Source organism: Phodopus roborovskii, unplaced genomic scaffold, assembly GCF_943737965.1.
Source record: "Phodopus roborovskii unplaced genomic scaffold, PHOROB, whole genome shotgun sequence".
Lineage (NCBI taxonomy): Eukaryota > Metazoa > Chordata > Mammalia > Rodentia > Cricetidae > Phodopus > Phodopus roborovskii.
The window spans coordinates 6,412,580-6,436,453 of record NW_026126407.1 but is presented as its reverse complement, the minus strand read 5'-3'; the positions used below and the strand labels follow the sequence as shown (position 1 = coordinate 6,436,453).

General features: G+C 48.7%; 1 protein-coding gene across 1 annotated transcript in view; it reads right to left on the bottom strand.

The window, feature by feature from the left end:
* Positions 1–23,874, bottom strand: part of Nxn (nucleoredoxin) — a 138,925-nt gene continuing 115,051 nt past the window's right edge. The window contains exons 2-8 of the mRNA XM_051179966.1: positions 21,931–22,048; positions 18,425–18,558; positions 17,893–17,993; positions 15,862–15,968; positions 6,302–6,481; positions 4,672–4,796; positions 1–1,550 (exon numbers count right to left, since the gene is read on the bottom strand). Coding sequence (XP_051035923.1) covers positions 1,368–1,550; positions 4,672–4,796; positions 6,302–6,481; positions 15,862–15,968; positions 17,893–17,993; positions 18,425–18,558; positions 21,931–22,048 — 948 coding nt within the window. The 3' untranslated portion in view covers positions 1–1,367. The remainder of the gene's footprint in view (positions 1,551–4,671; positions 4,797–6,301; positions 6,482–15,861; positions 15,969–17,892; positions 17,994–18,424; positions 18,559–21,930; positions 22,049–23,874) is intronic.

The following is a 23,874-nucleotide window of genomic DNA, read 5'->3' as shown; positions in this document are numbered from 1 at the left end:
TGAAGGATAAGGTCCAGAGAGGCCTGCTTTATTTCTTTCTAGGTGATTGCATTTCAGGCTGGCAACATCCAATAGACTAAGTACCAACTAATGTTGTACCTCAACTACAAATCAACAATCCAATTCAGCAAGAACAACGGTGTCAATAGCTCATTGGGGGAGGATGGCTGGGTTTTCCAAAAGGGAAAAAAAAAAAAAAAATAGGTTTGAGCTGGTAAAGTGTTGAATGGAGCTGAAGGTGGGACCTGGGCACTTTGAACTGTGACAGACTAAAAACTCCTGGGAATCTCTAGAGCAAAGTCCAGATCCTACGAACATGGCTGGTGCTTCCCTTTTTGTGGTCAGTTCAGCTGCCTGGGCTGAGCAAAGGCAGGCAAGGCAAGGCTGACTCCAGCTGGCATGCCCTCTGTCCTCACACCACTAGAGCACAGCCCTTCCTGCAGGTTCCTAGGGAAAAGAAAATTCTCATTGCCTTTTGGATCCAGTTTGAAAAGAAAATGGAATAGGAAAGAGCTGCAGGTGCCTCTGCAGAGGTCCACTGGCCCTGTGCACAGAACCAGCCCACAGAGAGGTCCCTGACAGCTGCCAGCACTTCTCTGGAACTCAGGGCTCAGTGTTGGGGAGATGCCCAATGGGGAGAATTCATTACCAAAATCCCAAGCTGGTGGGAGCTGTTTGTATGGGCAGAAATGCAGACATGGTCAAGAGCAAGGAAGAAAGGTAGAGAGATCGAGAAACTAATCACACAGAAGCACACTATGAACTGTTAGCGCAACTATTCATTTTCCCGCCAAAACAAACACCCACAAGTTTCTCATAGATTTGTAGGTTCCCTGCCCAAGAACTCACTGCCACATTGTTTTTCCCAGACCAAGAAAGAATATGTCCTTCCTTCCAAAGCATGTTTTCATCAACAGTTCTCAGCTGATGGCCACTGAGGCCATGGGCCTTCCTCTGTAACTCCCATAGGTAGGAGCATCACAGCAAAGTTCCCTCTGGCTTGGGGTGTGTGTACTGACCCCAAAGTCAGAGCCCCAATCCACTGTCCCTGCTTGCTCACTCTGCAGAAGACCTGAAAGGTCCTTCACCAAGAGCTAGTGACCAGGAGAATGTGGCAGTTCCAGTGCTAGCTGGTCAGACCATCGTCACACATCCCAAACAGTCTCCAGACACAGTGGGCTCTGCCGCCACCGCTGTGAGGATGTGCACCCATGGCTGCTAGCTGAGCTGTTAATGCAGAAACAAGGCACCACAGAGGTTGGATACTTGGGTTGTGTGATTCAGGGCACGCTGGAAAAGTCCAAGGGCGGAGAGAAGGAAGGGGAGAAGACCGAGTCTTAAATACTGTCTCAGGAGGCCAGAGCCCACTAGATGGGCTCTGGCTTGAGCTTTTCTGCTAGGAAGTCATTCACAAAAGTCTCCACAATGGCTGGGGTGATCTCCTCTACATCCATCACGTACTTGGCCCGGGCTGACATGTCCAGAATTGTGAGCAAAGGCGCGGCCTCAGGCAGATTGGTGTAATCTCGCAGGGAGTCAGTCATGTCATCCTGGAAGTCACCAGAAGGGCAAGAAAACCGTAAGTTTTAACAAGAGAGTCTCCAGAGAGCATGGGAAAGGGATAGTGCCAGAATCCTGGAATGATGGGCTCCTATCAGAAGGATAAGCACTCCACCCAGCTTTAGGGATTCCTAGGTTCCGTTTCCTATATCCTCTAACCCAGGAAGCAAGCCACCTTTCTTCAGGAACACAAAAGCAACTTTAACATGCCCTCACTTTTGAAGATTATCAAGTCCTAATTGCTTGGTTTTGCAACCAGCTCTCAATACTTTGCAGACTTCACTGTGGATTACAGAGTCAGGATTTCAACTCTGGAACATTTTTCAACAAAAACAGCTTACTGTCTCCTGTGCCCTATGTGGGATGAAGGCAGGGGTGCCCAGCCAGCCTAGAAGCTACTTCACTGCATTTTTCTGAGAAGGAAGCCAGTGTTTTGCCATGCATCCCCAGCAGTTGTTCAGCTGAGTTCCCCCAGACACTCCTCATCCAAACAGTCAAGAAGACAAGGAAAAGCTTTATTTGTTGTTGTTTTGTCTTTTTTTTTTTTTTTTTTTTTTTTTTTTTTTTAAGACAGGTGTAGCACTGACCACGCCCATTGGGGGGTGGAGCTATGGGCGGAGGTGACCTGAGGAAGGAGGTCGGAGGGGGCCAGGAAGGCGCTCTCTTTCTGGCGTGACTCGGACAGGAGAGGATCGGGTTGAATTTCCTGGTGTTCATCTGTCTAGGTTGTAAGTTATTTCTCCCTGAATAAACATCTATTCGGCCTATTTGTTTATCCTGATCCTTATTTACCGCAATAGACAGGTTTTCTTGTGTTGCAGTCCTGGCTATCCTGGAATTCCCTTAGTAGAACAGGCTGGCCTCAAACTCACAGAGATCCACTTGCCTCTGCCTTCTGAGTGCTGGGATTAAAGGCATATACTATTACCAGTGGTGAAGGAAAAGTGTTTATGGAGAAACAACTATTTCAGGTGACCTTTCATGCTACATACCACAGGAAATAAGACTTTATACCATACAACATATAATATTCTAATAAAAAAAATTGAGTTGCTGTGCAGAGAAAGGGCTTGAGGTCTTCCTGACATTAAATGGGGGGTGAGCAGGAGGCACAAAATTTAAGCTCTCTGGTTCCTCAGATAAAGTTCATTGACATCAAGAAGGGCTGTCGGTGACATCTTCCTTCCTCATAAAATAGCATGTGCCTCCCAGTGAGGCCGGGTACTTCCACACCTTAGGCACTGATCACCGGATTTAGAGCTCAGGTTACTAAAAAATCCTCCATGATAAACAGAGGGAGGCACCTGGACAAATTCTGTTCATCTTGCCCCTTAGGAGGCTTGGACCAAGTCAAGAGCCCCAGTGCTTCTTCTGGCTCCCTCTGAGCAAACCAGAGAGATGAATTTTAATGTCCATGAAGGCTTCAGATTAACTACTTCTTGTCCCAAGGGACAGGACTGGGACAGAAAAACAACAAGAGGACTCTCCTAGCTCTGGGCCACAGTGCTAGGCTCAGTTAATTGATGTCTATGTTCCATCTCCCTGTCCCATGTTATCTTGTATAAGGACAGAAGGCTGGACCAAGCCAGCTGTCAAGACGAGAGCCTGGGTGGAGCAATGGATAATACAGGGGGCTCCGCCTAGCTTTGGGCCCATGGACGATGTCTCCCAATACCTGTCCTAGGTTTGAACTGGCCCATCTGTGGGAGGCAGAAGGGCCTTGGCCCCGGAGTCCCAGCAACCCCACCAGTTCTTTCTCTGTGACTTCTTTCTGTGTGGCCTTAGCAAGGGACATTGTGGAGCCTGGGGCCCCATCTCTATTACCCAGGATGCTATGAGAAGAAACCAGCTCCCTGTGCTCCCAGCCCTGCCTAAGGGGAGTTCATCCGTCACTTTCCTTCATCTATGAAACAAGATAGTATATGTTCCCACTCAGAGAGGTGAGGTACACCGGAGACTAGCAGGTGAAGTTCCTGGCAAGGCGCCTAGGGCACAGAAAACTGCAAAAGCTTTTCAGCTGGGCTCCTCATTCCCCGCCCCGCCCCCAGCCTGGCCCTTTCTCTTCTGCACCCATCTTTTCTTAGGAGCCATTCTCCAGGGGTTAGGGTTTAATACATGCAGAGCAGCCTTGCTGTGCTTTGTGTGGAGCGGCTGTGAGCCCCCAGGCAGGAGCCTCTGAACCCTCTTTGTTTCCCTCCACCCCAGGGCTGGGAAGGGCAACTGGAGCTGCCTGCAAGGGGCCCAGCGAGGCAGGCATTGAGGAGATGATGAATGGGTGGCTTAGGGTGTCTGGCTTCTCCTGGGATTCAGACAGTGTACAGGCTCTGACCAACTGGAGATTCAGACCTGTGCAGGAAGGGCTGGGGGGTGGCCTCGTAGATCCCCATTGATGTAAGCCTCAGAGGGTGCTGGGGTGGGGTAGAGAGGCAATGAGCATGTGCAGGAGGAGCCAGAAGTGCGCCTGCGCTGCTGATCACGGCCATCTTGCAGAACGCCGGGGGTGTAGGATGCAAACTCACAAGCTCCAGGTACCTGCTTAGGGAGTCTCTAAGGACCCACTCTCTGACCCTGGGAACATCCCTTGCTCAGTCTGGCACAGTGAGGGTCTTCAAGAACTAGGCCCTGGGTGCAAAAGATGGGGAATAGAGCAATTTCCAACTTCCCCAAGCACCTTCAGCTGTGTGAGTGACCTCGGGTGTCAGCTGGGTCAGAAGCCAGGGTCTAAGCCCACATTGCAGGCTGGTGCAGTGGGACTAGCCAAGCTGACACTTTGCAAAGCACTGGAGATGGTTCTGACTCAGCACCATGGATGGGAGTGAGGGTGGCTGACTGATGTTTGGGACAATGCTCTCCCAGCAGTGCATGGGGAACAGCCCTGGGAGGGTTTTCTAATGTTCTGAGGCTGCTGAGTGAGAAGGAGGGGAAGGAGACAGAGCAGGGATAGGAAATGCTTTGCTTTGTTGGTTTTGATGACTAAGGACACGCCTTTCCTCTTACATCTGTATGTGGCACAATCAGCTCGGACCCGGACCCAGAGGTCCCATCAAACCTCTGAAAGCTAAGATTATTCATGTCCTGAAGGTCCCCACTGTCAGCCTGCTCTGCACTCACCTCCCCGGCCACAAAGAACAACAGTGGTGCCTCCTCTTCTTTGGCTTTGTACTTGGCAATGATTTTCTCGGCTATTGGCTGGATCAGCTGTTTGGCAGCCTCAGATTCTCCATCGTCCTCAGAATCTGTGACAGGGAAAAAGAGGAAAAAGGACAAGAAACTCTGGATTGTCAACTAGTGGTAACCTGGGATGACCAGAGTGCTGGGCCTCTCCTCAGTGGGCTCACTAGGCACAGGTAAGATCTGTGAACAGGTCCAACCCCAGCTGCTGGCATGCAGACCTCGTCATGGAGTTTGTCACAAACCTGTCCAGGAAGCCGTGCTGCTTCCCTGCCAACACCTGAGCCCCACATAGCTTTTTTCCCAGTCAAAGAATGAGAACCATGATGGCTGGGAGGAAGCGAGTACGGTGATCCCCTCTGCAGCTCTGGTGGTGATGGGGTACCACAGCTGCCACCTTCACAACTGGTAACCAGACTTGCCAGGGAGGGGCCACAGGATAACACAAGGCATAGTCACACACAAGGCTCAGGCTGCTGAAGTCTGTGGTCAAAGGCCAGTGCAACATCCTCAAGTAGTAGAAGCTGGGAGAGGACAGGAGTCTACCCAGAAACGCCACACTGCCCACGAGGCTCAGGGTGTAGACATCAACACTCGGGACACCCCCATCTAATTCACTTTGTGACTCTACCCAACTTGTTTTGCCTCTCTGGGACTTTGTTTCCACATTTCTGGGGAAGACCAAAAGGTTCCTAAGTACCCTAAGTTCAGAGCTCTTTCCAAACAGGCTCCAGGGTGTGGGCATGAGGACCCACGACAGGCTAGACAGCCCCACAGCCCGAAGATTCCCCAGGGCTACTTCTCTTCAGCGGGTCTTCCTACCCAAGACCAGACCAGTGCTCTTAGCAGCTCCCATGCTGGGGATCCGACAACCAGACCCCAGAGAATGGAGCAGGGTGCTGAGTGTGCTCCCCAGGTCCTCCGTGAAGTTGGTGGGGGGCCGTTCCAACCATGGACCTAATAGGGTTCAGATGGAGGTGACCAGCAAAGTCCTATAGTTCTTGGCCATAGGTTGTAAAAGCACCCTGAGCCATCCTACTAGAATTCAGGGATACTTCTCTGTCCTTTTACTCGGAGAGGTATAGCTTCTGAGGGCGAAGGAGCAGGGAGGGGCCCCACCCCCACCCCCTGCTGCCCCAGTGGGCCTGGGCCAGCTCCAGTGGACCCCTGGAGTTGTTCATTATCGCATAGGAAAGTAAGTGGCAGCAGCTCTGGATGAGCCTTAGCCTAAGGGGGCTCCACCCCCTGCAGCTGCCAAGCAAGCAACCGCCCCCCCTTTTCCTTCCCAACAAAGGTTTTGTTCATGGGGGGCTGGGGGCGCCCTCCTGCTTGACCTATTTGCCCAGCTGGCAGCAGGAGCAGCACAGAAGGAAAGCTGAGCAGTAGTTGCTCCAGACCACCGCCTGCAGGGGGATAGCCATGAATAAATCATTGGGGTCAAAAGCAAGGCTGCTGGGGAGACAAAGACCCCCAGCTCAGCACTGTTAAAGACAGAAAGAGGCTGCAGGGACAGCCACCTCCCATGAGAGGTCCATTCTGACCTGGCCCCCACTGCCCCTCAGCTCCATACCTACAAAAAGGACGAGGCAGGGGCCTTCATTGAGCTGCACAGCATTGGAGTCTGAGAGCTCCAGCACGGGCTTCGGGTGCCACGGGAACTCCCTGCAGTCCTCATCATTGAGCACCTCCACTCGGCCCTGCCGAGTGATCACCTCCCCCTGTGGGTCCAGCACGATGAGCGTGGGGATACCTGCAAGGAAGAGAGCACTTACTTGGCCACTGTCCTGACAGTGTGCAGCCTGTGTTCCAGACTGGGGACACACACATAGTTACAGTGAGAATCCAGGCCAGGAACAGGAAGCCCTGGGCTGAATCTTAGCACAGTTGCTGAGTAGCTACAGAAGAGCTCTGGGTCTGTCTGTGTGGTGTCACTCCACGGGATGCTCAGCAAGCCTGTGTCTCGGGGTTCTCCGGTGGGGGTGGAGGTGGGGCGGGGAGTACTGTGAAGGAGCTGGAGTTCCCACCTTTCCCTGCTCCATCCACAGCAACTGAGTGATAAACTCAGAAAACAGGAAACACACACACACACACACACACACACACACACACACACACACACACACAGACACACACGGAACTGAGCATAGGGTCTTTAGGTGCAGCCAATCTGTCAGTGGTGGGCACACCCTAAGGAGACCCTCAAAGGCACAGCAGGCCTCCCCAATTAGCAGAGGGTCTAAAGCACACAGAGGTGGCATAGTGATCACATCCATAGACTCTTCTATATGGTGCATGGATGCACACACAGAGCAAGGCAATGATGTGAGCAGAATCCTTATACAATCACTAGGGTCATCCCAAGAGCACCAAGGAGCACAGCCCCAGTGAACAGGGATGTACAGGAAAGGAAGGCAGAGGACACCTGGGCCAGTGCAGGCCTTTGGCACACTCTCCAGCCATAGCCTTGCTGCCTGAGGAGAATCCAGTATACTCTCAGAGGAGCAGTCCCCAGGGCGGGCAGGACATGGGAGTCTGGACTGGAGAAAGAAATACCCAGAATGCTTTTCTGTGCAGGAATGCGCTCTACCTATAACCCTCACATGAACACTTGGGGGACGCCCTAAAAGTTGCTATAGCTGCTGTGGACTTGCTACCTCCTTGCTCTTTGTAACCCGCTCTCCACTGCTTCTCTTCTGGCCAGAGCTGCCACTCACACAGTCTGCCTTTGCCCTGACCTTTGGGGACACTTGTCTCTCCTCTGGTAGCTGGTCCCCTCCCTAGTAGAGCTCTCCAGGTACCCTTCCTTGGGGGCAGACCAGAGCCTGAATTTTATATGAAAGCCAGAACAATTTAGTATTTATAGGTTCTGAAGTTCCTGGTCAGTAAATCCCTCCACTGACATTTTACTTCTCCACGGGGCACACAGCAAGGCACAAGTCTGTCCCTGGTGCTTTGTAACCTGCTGTGGCAGTGGGCCCAGTGGGCAGGCAGCGTGGGCCTAGCTCCAAAAGGGATAAGTGAATCCATTTAGGTCACACCCATCAGAAGTAGCTGGATGGGCGTGACAGGGAGCAGGTGAAGAGAGCCCAGCCCCCGAGGCCCCCACTCCTGTGGACTCTGAAGTCTTGAATGGGAAGTTGTCCTTATGGTTGCCTTTCCCAAAGAGGCTGGGATCCACAGGGAGCCTGGGGCTGAAGGTCACAGGCCACAAGCCTAAGGACACACCAGTGAACCACAATGACATGTCCCCATCTCTAAAAAGCCTTGGCACAGGTCTTTAATCTGAACTGGTATTTCTGAAATTGGGCAGTTCTGAGCACTGGTAAAGCATAGCCCGCCCACTGCTATGATTAGACACAGCAGTGGGCCTGTTTTTAGCCTGGACTCAGGATGCAGACTTGGTATAGGAAGGGCCAAGAGGCACAGAGCTGGGGAGGGGAGGGAAGGGGAGGGGAGGGGAGGGGAGGGAAGGGAAAGGAAGGGAAAGAAAAAGAATGGAAAGAAAGGGAAGGGAACAAGACAAGTTTGCCATCCAGGAAGTCTGGGTCCTTTGTCTCATCCAATCATTGTGAGGGGATTCACTTGTTGCTCTCTTGAGTCCTGTGGCGACCAGGACAGGAGAACAAGGACTCAGGCTGGCTGCCAAAGAGAGCCCACTGCTGAGTCCCCGGAGATGCAGATCCTCTGGCCAGGCTCTCTCCACTTCATTCCCTTAGCTATGAAAAGCTAAAAAAGTCTTCTCTCAGCTTCAGTGCTTTGAACACCAAAGCTCAGCGTCTAGGAACCCAAGGCCGTGAGGTCCCCAGGGATAGGGCAGTGTCAGGAGTTAACTACAGCACACATAATACAGTCAGACTGGAACTGAAGAGGTCCAGGAGAGTACTTGGGCTCCCGTGTTCACCTTCATGTCCACCTTTCCCTTCAGGTGACCTTGGGCTTGACCTTTGAACCCTCTAAGAGCACACTCTGCCACTGAGTCAGAGAGCTGGCAAGGAGAAGGGCAGCTTGCCTCTAAAGCATCTGCTCTGCCCAGCACAACATAATTGCCATCTTAGTCATCCTCACAGGCTGTGGGGACCACCACGAGACCACCCAGACAGTCCCAATGGGATAGGCACACCAGCCTGCCTGTTGCGAGGGCTGTGGCTCCATCTCCAGGACATGGCCTTTGCCAAGGACTTCTCTCCCAGCACCAAGCTTGGGCCAGAGAGGTTCTGGGAACCACAGTCTCCCGAGCTACTTTCCTCTCTCTTCTTCCCTCCCTAGAGCAGTGGCAGATGTGAAGGGTGTCACCACCCCACTCTTCCCCTCCTGGGCATTCAGTCCCTGAAGCAGGCTTTCCCAAGTCAATACTTCAAAGAAAACAGGGTGAAGCTTTAAGAAACTTCAAGGGAACAGCAAATTTCTCATCAATGCAGTCATGCAAAATACCATCCACACCAGTGAGGGACTTCTTGTGGGAACAAAAGAGACAGCTTATCGCTGCTTGGCCCAGACTTGTTTCCCAGCCAGCAGGGATGGGTGTGTGTGGAGGTGGGGGGGGGGGGAGGAGAGGTGCAGATTCCTGGAGTTCTAAGAAGATCCCACAGTCCCTTAACTTCTTTCAGGCTCATTTCCAAAAGCTGCCAAATGGGGATGTCAGGTTCTATCTTAACTTGATTATGGGGAGGAATAAAAAGATGGAAATGTAGATTGTTTCATCGGAGTCCTGGGGATTCTGTACATGTTCCATAAGTGATAGCAAATATTATGAATCCACTCAGGTTTTAAAAAGTCCTCCCTGAGAAGGCAGAGCACAGAGGGTGGGAGCCATGTAGCAGAGAAGCAAAAGCCTCAAGCCAGGGTGAAGAATGTTAGCTAAGGACCAAGAGATATGAGTAAAAGTCCCACAACAGTAATGTCTGCCAAGCAAGAGGTCAACGCTCCCACCTGCAGCATCCCAAGCTCACCTTGTGAGCTCAGAACATATGCACTCCCATTCCCAAGGAAACAGTTTTGTGTGGATGGAAGGGTGGAGGTGGGACAAAGAAGCTGAAGTGGTCCAGGCACTTGAGAAAGAAAGGAGCCAGGAAGAGGAGCTCCTAGCTCTTGTCTGCATCCTGGATGGCAACTTCCGAAAGGGGCTCCCAGACCCCGAATACCAGGGGAAGGCAGGAGGAGAAAGCACACCCTGAGACAGGAAGTGCAAGCTAGGGCACAGTACTGAGAGATACTGGAAATGGCCATCATGGAGGATGCAGCCAACCGGAAAGGTTGTGATACACTGCTAAGAGGAAAACTCAGATGGCACAGCGCTACATGTACAAGTACATTACAGCTATGTGTAAGTATGTGAACAGTGATCAAAGGGACTCAGAAATGTGGAAACAGAGAGTAAGATAGGAGTACAGATGAGATAAGAGACATAGGTTAAGTTTAAATTTTAAGTAATGTAGTAATGTGGACTTTATGTTTAAAATAAAAATCAGAACTGAAGGGCAGTAAAGCTGGAGTGGGGATGACAAACCAAACCAAACCTTGGCAAAATCGCCAGCCAGTTCCACCCATCAGGTTTCCCTCGCCCTGCTGCCCCTCCCCAAAAGCTCTCCTATGCTTAGAGTGCTCAGGAGAGGGCAAAAGCAGCTGGTTTAGGTGGCAAAGCTCAGAAAAACTCAACTCAGGCCAGAGAGATGGGCTTGGACTTGGCCAGAAGATACAACAAAAGCAGCACCAAGAGACATGTATGGCTATGTTCTTATAAATCCAGAAACCAACTGTTAATCAAGAGTGAGCAGATCTGCCAGCTGGCACAGCCAGACTGCCCATCAACTTGGGAGCAGATAAGTCAGTCAGCACAGTTAACCAATGGAGTACTTCCCAGGCTTGAAAATAAACCAACTGGATATGAGTATTAGTGAGGATACATTTCAAAACCATAACGTAAGTGGAAAAAAAAATATCAAGTTGGAAAATTACATTATGACAGCATTTAAAGTATGCTTCTAAAAGACGCATGGAGGAAATGATACATTATTCATGGGTTCATATGCATGCAGGGAAATGCGGAAGCGACTTATGAGGTTACACAGTAGATATATGGTGGTGATTCCCAGGGGGAAAGAAGCAGAGGCGCACAAGGGCCTTCCTTGCCTTTGTCTGTTGTGCTCCCTTTGCTCATCTTTCCTTGTTTTTTTTTTTTTTTTTTTTTTTTTTGAGAGAGAGTTGGGTGTGCTGAGGAATGGACTCAGGACCCAGATTCTATTCTAAATATCCAAACAAAGTCTTCTTGGTGTAGTATGGGTGTTTATTACATAATCTTCTTTCTTTCCTCTATCTTTTTTTTTTTTTTCTTTTTATGTGCTCATGATTAAATGCAACCAACAAAACAGAACACCAAGGCCACTCAGTGGATTCCCAGGCTGCCCCGGCCGCCCTCCACCAGCAGACAGGCAGCTCTACACAGAGGCGCCAGCCCTTTGAATAAGAAGATTTGTCTTAAAAAAAAAAAAAAAAAAAAAAAAAAAGAAAGAAAGAAAGAAAAGAAAAAAGCCAGCATCAGCCACTTGCCCTCTATTGACTGAAAAGACACAGCTCTGAAAATGTCGAGTTTTTATGTTTACAGAATGCTTCAAATCCATTTTCTGAAGGAAGTAAGGAAGAGGACAAAGTAAGGGGCAGAAAGGGGAGGAGGGAAATGGAAGAGGAGGGACGCAGGGAATGGAGGGGGCGAAGAAAGAGTGAAAGATGGATTTAGCAAGAGGGGAAAGGAAACAGAAAGCTCTATACTGGGCACAGCAAGGCTCTACATTATAGCCACTAGCCAGAGCCACCTCCTGTCCTCCCACAGGCTAGGGGTGAAGGAGAGAGCAGAAAGACAGAAGTGCTTGGGTCCCTCGCCCAAGACAGAAGGGCCCCTAAGCCTCCTTGCAAAAGAACACGGTGTTCTGCAATACTCTCCAGCGGCCCCGGGTTACTTAGACAATGGCTAATGAGATTTGCCTTTTGCCAAGTGTGTCTAAATGGTTCCCTTAGAAAGGCATTTTTAAACAGCTTATAGGGCCACAAATTCCCCAGCCTGCACAGAGCCCTGGGAGCAGGGAGGCCTGTGGGGAATCCAGCTTTTTCAGGGAGACAAAGGGGATGGAGGGAAGCCAAATACCAAATCCTCAGCGAGCCAGGGTGGCCCCATGATGACTACAGTTTCTCACAAACCCAGGGCAGAGTCCAATCCATCTAAAGGGAGCCAGTGACCAGGCCACTGGCAGCTGCCAGAGTTTGGTCCATCTAACTTAGGGCAAACTTGTCAAGACCTGTGGCATAGCTACCCTGTGACAGAGGTGACTCACTCTCTGTGACACCTGAGCTAACTGTCAGCATTTGGTAAGGCCACTATGGACGAAGAATCTCCAATGTAGGGGCCTAGATCCCAAGACACTCAGGAGACACGTCCCTTTTACATGATATATTTTCACTCAAGCCGATCAAGACAATAGGAAGGGCCCAGGCGACTGTCAGATCAAGTCTCTCTCTCTCTCTCTCTCTCTCTCTCTCTCTCTCTCTCTCTCTCTCTCTCTCTTTCTCTCTCTCTCTCCCCTAGAGAGAAGAGACCAGGTGGAGAGGTAGCTCAGCCTGGATAGAGCTCAGAGAATGTTCCTAGCACTTCTCTGTGAAGCTACTTTATCAGTGTGGCATGGCATGGCCGCACAAAATTCTAACCCTAGCTCCTGGGAGGCAGAAGCAAGTGGAATATTACATCACATTTGAGGCCAGCCTGGTCTACATAGAAATGTCAGGCCAGCCAAGGCTACATAATGAGACCCTGTTTCAAAACAAGAAAGAAGGGACGGAGGGAGGGAGGGCATGTACCTCGTGCCTGTAATCTCAGCACCGGAAGGCTGACGTAGGAAGGTTACTACCACAGCCTGAGTTATATAGTGAATTCCAGTCTGTAAAGTGAGACTTTGTCTCAAAACTAAAGACAACCAAGGACTGGAGAGATGGCTCAGCCGTTAAGAGTACTGGCTCTAATTGCAGTGGACCCAGAGTTGATTCCCAGAAGCCATATGGTGACTCACATCCATCTGCAACTCGAATCTGACACCCTCTTCTGGCTTCTGAAAGCACCAAGCACATATGTGGTACACAGATATGCATACAGGAAAAACACCCGCACAAACACATCAAAGCTTAAGACAAAACAAAACAAAAACAACCAACAACAAAAAAAAAAACTCCTAAAAATAAATAAATAAAAGTTCAAATATACCTCCTGCTTGAGAAGCTCAGTTTCTAAGTGGTGCTATGATACGTCCCTATAAAGTGGGGTTCTGTAACGAGTATGGAGTAAGGCTGGTATCAAACAGGGTTCCTTCTTTTTAAATTTGTTATGTTTTTAAAGATTTATTCACCCATTCTCACTGCTGTGTGTGAGGAACAGGAATTCTCAAAACTTGATGTCCCTATAATGCTAAAGTCACGTGACAATAAGCGTCACTGTCAGTTTGACTGGGTTTGGAATCACCTGGGAGACAGAGGCCACAGCTGCTGAGGAGTCTGTTATGGCGTTTCTTATGGAGGGCTAACTGGGAGAGAAGACTCACTCTGAGTGTGGAAGGACCATCCCGGGGGCTATGGCCAGGACAGAATGAAGTGGAGAAAGGGCAAAAATCAGCAGTCACCATCCCCCTTTCCCTGCCACCAGAGCCAGCGGACTGTGAACTGGGTGGTTCGGTCACACCTTCCTCCTTCAAGCTGTCTACTAGGTACAGTGACAAACCGCTAACACGGGTGAAGATAGCAAGCCCATTGCCATCAGAAGCGGCTGCCGCTGGAGGACAACAAAGTCTCAACCTTAGGAAAGTCCTGGGTCCCAACCAGCCTACCAATAGGGCTCGCCTGTAGTCTTGAGAAAGGCCTGTAACCACAAGCTAGGGAGCCGCCCATGGCACAGCCTTGAGGGCTATGATGCTGGCAGGAGCCTCTTGTCCACTGAACAGTCACAACTAGACAGTCATGTCTCTTTTAAGGAGAAAACTGGGTCACTTTAGAGCGAGGAAATTTCATCCCATTGGTGGGAAAGTAAAAAACGCAACCCCATATATTTTTGTTTTTTTGTTTTTTGTTTTTTTCTGTGCAGAGATGGAACCTAAGAAAGCACCTACCCTTGTCTTTCCCAAGACAGAACCCATTTGGCTACAGGAAGGAGATGTTCATCTAGCAAAAGGAAGCATCTACCTTGTCTCTGTGATAGTAATTATTTCTGAACAACATTGTAACGCAAATCCAGTGGTCAACACTTGATAAAATGTCTTCAACTGAAAGACAGTATAAGCGCCACACACACACACACACACACACACACACACACACACACACACACACACACACGAAGCACTTCATCTGTATTACTTCTCAGCAGTTTTCTGTCAGAGGTTTATCATGCCCAGTTTGCAGAGGAGGAGACTGTAGCTCAAGAACTCCCAGCTATAGAACCAAAAGATTATCCTTTACTCTAAATGCCAGCGAAGCTCTGGAGGGGAGTTCTAGTCCAGGGACTTGGAAGCATGTGCTTCACAAGCCATCCACATCAGAAGCCACCATCTGAGGGGATGAGAAGCCTCTGTCTTACCAGAACAAGCATTTAAAAACAACCCCACCCCACCCTGTGCTTGCAGGAGACAAATATAGAAGACTGTTTGACCTTGCCAAGTCAGGGTAAGACAGCCATTCTACCTCCCTGCTGTTGTTGTGGTCTGTCAAGTTCTCTTGGCCTTAGCCAAAACTGGGTGTACCAACATTGCTGTGAGACCTAGGGTGACTGTTCAGGTGGCTTGCTGTTTCTGTCCTTGCTGCACCTTTTGGAAGTTGTCCATCCGCACTTCCTGTCTACTCTAGTATTGTTATTTTCCTTCTCAGGTCTTGATGAGGTTGAAGATTAAACTATCACAACTATTATTCTCTCTTCCTAGTTAGATATATTAGGTACTATACTTATGTTTTCCAGCTTAGGACAACTCTATTGTAAACTCCATTACGCCTTCACCCTAGGACTAGATATGTAGGTCATTTTGTTCTCGGTTTTCCTTTTCTTAGAGCACACTTGTTATTCACTGTTTTGTATATAGTTTTGTATTAAGCCTAAATCTTTTCTTTAGACTAAAAGGGGAATTGTAGTGAGATAGTCCTTCTGTGGCACTGACCATGCCCATTGTGGGGGTGGAGCCATGGGCAGAAGTGACCTGTGGAAGGAGGTTGGAGAGGGAGCCGGAAAAAGCTCTCTTGCTGGCGTGACTCGGACAGGAGAGCATCGGGTTGAATTTCCTGGTGTTCATCTGTCTAGGTTGTAAGTTATTTCTCCCTGAATAAACATCTATTCGGCCTATTTATTTATCCTGATCCTTATTTAACCGCGATATCTGGTGTCAGAAGTGGGATAAACCTTACACCCTACACCACCCCAGAACACCAAAGAGCAGCAGTAATGAGGTGTAAGTCATGTAGTATGCCATAAAATTCACTCCAAGTTACCTTTAAAAGATTTACTTTTTAAAGTTGTGTGTGTGTGTGTGTGTGTGTGTGTGTGTGTGTGTGTGTGTGTGTGTTATATACAAGCATGTCTATGTGGGTACCCAAGGAAGCTAGAAGAGGCCTTCAGATTCCCTGGAGCTTGAGCTACAGATCACTGTGAGCCTCCTGATGTGGATTCTGAGAATTGAACTTGGACCCTCTGCAAGAGTAGTGCAAGCTCTTAACCCCTGAGCCATCTTTCCAATCCCCAGTCCCCAAGTGATCCAGAGATCCACCTGCCTCTGCTTCCCAAGGGGTTAAAGGTGTACACTAGCATTGCCTGGCCCATGTAACCATGTAATTTTTTTTTAAATGTGAGGAATGTGAACACTCACAAAGTAAAACTGATGCCTTTTGTTGTTTGTTTGGTTGCTTTGGTCCTATTGAAACATAGTCTACCTATATAGTTTAGACTGGCTTGGTACTGGCACCTGCCTATATCTTCCAGATGCTAGGCTTACAGGCATGCACTACCATGCTTTGTTTCAAAGATGTTCTTCTCTGCTAAAAAGGAGGCCAGAGATGAAGGCCCAGATGGCCATCTTTCCATCCCGGTCACACAGAGTCCAGGCCTGGGATGCCTACCTTGGATTCCATACAGTCGGTTGAGACGCGACCGTCGTGCCTCATCAGTGTAGGGGACAGCGAGCCATGGCATCTCATTGAAGTACTGTTTGAAAGACTCCTCTGACCTACAAAAGATATGGAGAAAAATTTCTCTATCCTGTGTGTATTTCTGCTTGGTCCTTCCCGCCATTACCAAGTAGTACCAGCTTCTACAGGGTTGGGGTTCCTAACCTCAGGTTCCTAACCTAGCTCCTGGGGCACCAGGACACAAGCATTTGATAGTCTACTCATTCTGCTGTTAATCAAGAAGCAAATGACTCCATCCACGAGGTGGCTCCAAAACTCAAATGGCAGCCAGATGATGCCAACATCCCCTTTGCATCCTATCAATTATACCAATGCACAAATTTTCATCATCAACGAGGACACATTTAATTTTTAAAGGTTTATTTTATTTAATGTGTGCCTGCTTATTTGTGTGTTTGTGTTTTATGCAGGGACAAAAAAAAAAAAAAAAAAAAAAAAAAAAGCCAGAAAGGGACACTGGAGCTGGAGTTACAGGTGTTTGTGAGCTGTCCAAAAGATATGGGTATTAGAATCTGAATTCTAGTCTTCTGATGGGCAGTAACCACTGAGTAATCTCTCTAGTCCTGACACGTTCAACTTTTATAACAGGCCTGGACACACCACTGTTGTGCTCCCCATGTGTTTCTAGTTTGCATGCAGAGCTGTGGTGTGTACAGAACCACACACTCAGAACCAAACCTATACCTATACAGTACATACGAGAAATGCTAGAGAAGGTAAAATACACTTAGGTTATAGAAAACACATTTGGGCTAGCAATGTGCAATGACCAGGAAGGGCAAAAAGGATCCCTCTGAGTAATGGAAATGTTCTGTATCTTGACTATATGACACTACTGACATGGGCAAACATTCGAGGTAAAGCTCATTGAACTACAAACCTAAAATGGGTATATTTATTTGTATAGAAATTGTGTTTCCATAAAGGTGATACAGTTTAAAGCTTTAAACATCTTCAGGTTTGTCTCCAGTACCTTGCACTGAGATGGGGATCTGTGGGGTGTGACCATAAATAGCACAGGAAGTACAGCATGGCATCTTGAGAGCCCCTGTGACCAGGACTTGGGGAGGCAGAAGTTGCTGGTGTCTCAGCCTGGATCTTGGTTGGAGTTCTAAACTGAAGACTGCTGATTGATGAATGGAAGCAGGGACAACTGATACTAAATGGTCAAGGCTCAGGGACAAAAACCACACCCTCACTTGTGTGATTTCTTTCTTTTCTTTTCTCTTTCTTAATTTTATGCACACTGGTCTTTTATCTGTGTGTATGTCTGTAAGGGTATCAGAATCACTGAACTGGAGTTACAGTATACAGTTGTGAGCTATCATGTGGGTGCTAGAAATTGAATCTGGGTTCTCTGAAAGAACAGCCATTGCTTTTAACCACTGAGCCATTTCTCCAGCTCCTTCCCTCCCTTCCTTCCTTTTTTTTTTTTTTTTTTTCTAGTCAAGGTTTCACTGTGTAGCTCTGACTGCCCTGGAACTTGCTTTGTAGACCAGGCTGGCCTTGAACTCACAGAGATCCACCTGCCTCTGTCTCCTGAGTCCTGGGATTAAAGGAGTGTGCCACTGTCTGGCTTGTGTGATTTTTGCATCCATGTGCATTAAAGCAGACCTCGACAGAGTGGATGACCAGATTGAAGAAAATGAACACATATCCACACAAAACGGTCACTTTGTACTAGTCTCTACCCTATATTTCCATCCTCCACCCTATGTTTCCCCTTCACAATCTAGAAAGCTGAACCAAAACTGCATCTTGATTTCAGCTGACCACATCCTGGGCTGAGATGTGAGTGCCTCCATGCTTGCAGCAAGGCTTACCTCAGTTAATATCCCGGATTTGCCTATCTCAAGCCCTACTCTATGGCCTACACTGAGGAAGAAATATGAGGTGAAAGAAACTGGTATAAACCGTTACTAGAAAAGCGGTGTGGTGCTGGCACTTCAGGGTACACAGTACCTGTCTGCGCTGACAAAGATGATCTCAAACTTCTGGCCTGCTTCCTTGATCTTCCGGTAGGATTCCACTAGCACTCGAGTGAGGCTTCGGCAGGGTGGACACTGAAAGACAAGACCCCTGCCGTGTTACGAGCCTTCTCTACTTCTAGCCACTGGCCATCGGGGACCAGGTGAGAAGGGTAGGGCTGGGACAGCAAAATCCAGTTTATACAGGAGATAAGCAGCAAGCTTGCAACTCTGCATGGCACTCAGTAGGCATAGACCCTCCAGCCTAGGCAGTGTGCAGAAGGCAGCCATGAGATGCCTCCTCTTAGGGGGCCTGAGAAATCTCATCAGGATGGCTGCAGAGAGGACGTTTTTCTTGCTGCCACCATCATTCATAACATAAGCATTTACTGTCACCAATGAGCAAGGAAAGGCCAAGCCAGGGAAGTTCAGCCAGAGTCCCCCACCCTGAGAAGCTGAGCACTCTAGGCACAGTGGCGACACTCTTGCTTCCTTCAGCCTAAACCAAGGAGAGATCAAACACTCACCCAGTGTGCAGAGAAGTAGACTCCCACATGAGAGCCCTCCAGGCTGCTGCTCTCCAGTGATGGCCCATTATTTCTAAGCAAGGGCCCTGCGACAACTTCCCGGAAGGGTTTAGGTCCCCAGGGGAATTCCAGACCTGAAAAGGGCAACAGATTTGGAGAAGGTCAAGGCTCGATAGCCTGGGACCTGGGAGTACTCAGAACAGTAGGCATCACATAGTATTTATTAGCCCAGCCACAGGGTCTGTAGCCAATGCAGGAAAAAAGAACTCAGGCTAGCAAGATGGTCCCATGGCTAAAGGTATCTGGAGCCAGGCCTCATAGCCTAAGTTCAATCTCTGGGATGTGTAAAGGAAGGACAGAACAGGCTCCGAAGGAATCTGATCTCTACATGTATGCTAGGCATGTATGTGCCAACACATACACACAAATACAAATATACATGAAACAAGTTTTTAGGAAATGTAATTTACAAAAGAATTCATGCCTTATTACCACCTAGGTGTGGTTCTCACACCTGAAGATGAGAAGACCCCTCTCCAAAGGGCTAGCTTCAGATGCAGATGCAAGGTTAAAGACAGATAAGCAGAGCAGAAAGGAGACCAGACCAGACTTCCTAGGTCACTTCCTGATGGCTGGGTCTCCAGTACCTGCATGGGATACCACCCCAACCAGACAGCAATTCAATCTCATCCTGCCAGCTCCACGGTTACCACTGGAGAATGTTCCAATAGGAACCCACCCACTGTGGGATTTTCAAGTATGGTGCACCTGGGCCATATACCCAGAGGTTCTAAAGCAATGGGCCTGGGCTGGGGCCTAAGGAACCAAGTGAAGGTTGAAATGTCATAAAAATAGAAAACTCTAAAACCCAGCTGGTCAGCATTCTAAGGACACTTAGGCTCCCAGCAGGAAGAGGAACTAACATATTCCTAGTTCAACACATTGTTCTCTCAAGGGTGGTCCATGGCCCACTGTCTCAGAATTGCCTGAGGGGCCAGGGATGAGAGTCCAGTTAAAAATGCAAGTGTCCAAGCCCACCCAGAAACCAGAGGATATAAAACTCTATGGAGACGGTGCCTAGGTGCCCAGGCTGCCTGTACTATTAACAATCTCGGGAGTTGGTGGGGTGTGAGTTCACTATGTCCTGACTTTTATAAAGGGCAATACTTCTACACAGGAAATCTCCCTCTACTTCCCCCTCTTCCCCTCCCAGGTCTCACTATATAGCTCTGACTGGCCTGTACCTCACTATGTAGATCAGGTTGGCCTCAATTTGCACCACCATGTTCCTCTGCCTCCCAAGTGCTGGGATTAAAGGCAGGCATACCCTACCACAATGGCCTTTTTTTTTTTCTTCTTCTTCTTTTTTTCTCTTTCTTTTTTGTTTTGTTTTGTTTTTCTAGACAGGGCTTCTCTGTAGTTTGGAGCCTATCTTGGAACTTGCTCTGTAGATGACCATGCTGACTTCGAACTCACAAAGATCTGCCTGTCTCTACCTCCTGAGAGCTGGGATTAAAGGCTTGGGCCACCACCACCTGGCTGCTTTCTATTTTTTGAAAGTAGCTCAGTTTGGCTTTGAACTCAGAACTTTCTTAGCCTCCAGAATGTTGGGGCTTCAGGTATATATATCACTACACCCAGCTCTCTCTCTCTCTCTCTCTCTCTCTCTCTCTCTCTGTGTGTGTGTGTGTGTGTGTGTGTGTGTGTGTGTGTTTTATTATAAAACTTTTCAACCAGGGGTGAATCCTCTAGCTGGGTCAGTAAGCAAGGCACTGGAGATCTTGCAATTCCTGCAGTGCAAGGGGGAAGTGCAGACTGAGGCCAGACCCCAAGTAGGTGGTCCAGGCAGACTTCCCAGTACATAGCCAGCAGCCAGCAGCCAGCAGGTCAGCATGAGCAAGGCCATTGGGAACTGGGACTTAAACTGCACCAGACAAGGCGGTGCACTCATCACTGAGGACAAGAGAATAGAGATGGAAACTTAGCTGGATGACACGGTAGAGCATTCTGAATCCCCAAATCTGAGATCTAAACTTTTTTTTTTCTTCATTTTTCCATACAGGGTTTCTCTGTGTAGTCCTGGATATCCCCGGGCTCATTCTGTAGACCAGGCTGCCATCGAAATCACGTGACATCTGCCTATCTCTGTTTCCGGGGTGCTGGGGTTAAATGCATGCGACACCACTCACTGTCTGGCTCCAAACTTTTTTTGACAGTCATGAAATTTAAAGTTTCAGGCCTCAGCACTCAAGAGACTGAGACAGGAAAAGGGCACAGATTGGAGCAGCCTGAGCTATGAGGTAAGTTTCAAGGTAGCCTGGGAAAACAGTGAAGTCTTGACTCAACAAATAAACAAACAAGTAATTGCTGGGTGGTGGCGGCTCATGCAGCCTTTAATCCTAGCACTCAGGATCTGTGAGTTTGAGGCCAGCCTGGTCTACAAAGTGAGTTCCAAGACAGTCAGGGCTGTTACACAGAGAAACCCTATCTCAAACAACAAACAACCAAATCAATAAATAAAACCAAAAAATTTCAGATGTGAAGGTTAAGGAGAGTCAAATGGTAACATATATGAAAATGTTCCCAAATCTATAAAGTTCCAAAATCTGAAGTCTTTCTATTCTCATCCCAATTGAGGGCAGAGTCTAGGGTCACCTGCCCCAGGCACTATCCAGGAGGGATCCGATTCCACCTGTCAGCCCACGATCCTCAAGTCCAAATGTGCATCAGAGCTCATGGGAAGGGCCAGTGAGATTGTTGAGCGGGGAAAGGTGCCTGCTGCACACCCAAGGACCTTTTGCATAAAGGATACTCTATATCTTATTTTTTATTTACATCTACCTGTCTGTTGTGTGTGTGGAAGGCCAGTGGACAGTTTGTAGGGGTTGGCTCTCTCCTCCACCATGTTGGTTCTAGGAATGGAACTCAGCTTGTCAGGCTTGGCAGCAGGTTCTTTCATCCACTAAGTCTCCAGCCCTGTCGTCTCTGTGTATATTTTTTGTTTTTGTTGAGACAGGGTGTCACTGTGTATCTTTGGCTAGTCTGAGATTTGGCTAGGCTTGCTGTGTAGATCAGGCTGGTTTTGAACTCAGAGAAATCCACCTGCCTCTACCTCCTGGGATTAAAGGTACACACTGCCATGCCCAGCTACTCTACACTCCTCCCCACCCTCATGCATGTAACCTGGTAAGGTGCCTGCTGCCAGTGAACAGCACTAGAGGACAGTATCTGTGTCCTGGCTGCTTTTCAACAGCTTCCCCCAGCCCTCAAAGCTGAACATTCCTTCCCAGATCCCATCTGCTTTGGCCCAAGAATTAATGCCCCCCTAGAGGGACATTCTAAGCCTTTAAAAATCTTAACCATGACCTGGAAGATACAGTCATTTCATCAAGACCATATTCTCTAACCATGTAAACCTACTCATAGTACTTCATTAGTACTGCGGTCGAGGAGGGGATAGAGTGTTTGGGGTGGGGATGGGGAGGAGTCAGGCAAGCCCAACGTACCTTCTGGGTCATCTCGGATCACCAGGAGCCCATTTCTGCACACAACCTTCCCTGTGGTGGCATCTAGGAATATTAGCGATGGAATGTTGGAGATTCGGTATTTGTTCCAAAGTTTAAGCTAGAAAAAAGAAAAGTAACGATAAGGTGGTTAAAGCCAAACCGAATTAATTGCAGAGTTCTTTCAAGTCTTTCAGCCCCAGGAATAGACGGGTAGGAAAGCATTAGAAGGGGAAAATGATATGGGAATAACTGACTCATTCAGAGCTGCCGGGCAACAGGGATGGGTTAATTACAACCCCACATGCCCCTGTGGTCTCATAGAGTGTGGGGGACCTTGAGGCCTAGAAAGGTTCATGCTGTGACAGAGGTGGTTGATAGGGGGACATTTAGTCTCTCACTGATCCCTAGGGAACACCTGAAAGCCACAATAAGGAACTGCCACCTTTGGACAGCAATGGGACCTGTACCAGGTGACTTGGGAAGGAAGAGAATCACCTCCACCCAGCAGCAGGCAGCATGCAGCAACCAGTCACCAGCCAAGGAGGAGGGGACAGGCTTCCCAACAAGAAGTCATTAAAATGCACGGCTCTCTACACTTGTTCAGGCCTGTGGCTGGAATAGCATTTTTGCTATAGACTTGTGCCATTTGTCTTGCTGAATGAAGGCAAAAAACCTGCTCCAACCCTCAGCCCTCAGTGCCACTCCAAACAGCCTCTAGGCTGCTGACAGAGTGTTGACATTGGCAGGGAGAACTATTGGGTCTAAGAAAGATGCTGAGAACCTGGAACATCAAAGCCCTGGAGAAGCCGGATTTTCGCAGGCTCTATTGCTGGTTCACAGCCATGGGGCTAACACCCTTTCAGTGGGCTGCTGCATGCTCTGAAATGTAACCACCAAGCTCTAGCACCAAAACCATGAAGGGAAATGTTGGGTTAACTACATAGCTCCAAACAGAAAGAAGCAAAAGGCAGATGCAGAAGCATTGTAGGACTCTCTTCTGGGGAACCAGGGAGTCCAAGCAGGGAGGCTTAGCCACTGGCCAAACCAGGCAGGGACATGTGGAAGGGCAACAGGTCTCACAAAGTGGCTGCACCCAGCAGAGAGGAAGGAACATGAGGTTGGGGCTCTGGTAGTATTTAATGCAATTGCAGGCAGAGTCTCTGCCAAGAAGTTTGAGGCTTCTAGGTCTATAGAGACACATGGCTTTGCAGAAGGTTTGCTGGACCCTGCTTCAAACTGGGTGGCCATGCTTGATTGCTTACCAGCCCCACATTTCTGGTGGGCTCACAAAACAGCCTCTTAACAAGAGTGGCTGTGAGGGGCTGTGCCCAGCTGAGGACCACCACCGTCATTGCACAGAAGCCTGACCTTGACCCTGGGCTCAGATCAAGTATCCTATTGCTATTGTTTTGAGACCAGGTCTCATCACGTAACTCAGGCTGGTCTTGAATTCTGATCCTCTGTACCAGTCCTAACCCTAACCCTTGATGAATCTTTTTTTTTTTTTTTTTTTTTTAAAAGACAGGGTTTCTCTGTGTAATGGCCCTGACTGTCCTGAAACTTACCCTGTAGACCAGGCTGGCCTGGAAATCTGAGGTACGCCTACCTCTGCCTCCTGAGTGGTACCCAGCATATTTGTGAAACATTCTTTAGAGGTTTGAAAACAAACAAGGCATTCCACTGATATTAGTAACTGTTGTGCCAGAGTCTAACCAGGTTACTTAAAGGTGTCCAAGGTAGGGGGAGGGTTGTGCACTGGAGAGATGGCTCTGCATCAGAACCCAGCACCCATGTAACAAACCTCCATCCTTATATAAATATCTGTAACCCTAGCAGAGAGCAGGGAGCAGACAGGAGGATTGCTGGGGCTCGATGGTTTCCAGCCTAGCTGAGACTCAAGCCCCAGGTATAGAGAGACCCTGCCTCAAAGAAATAAGTGAGCAA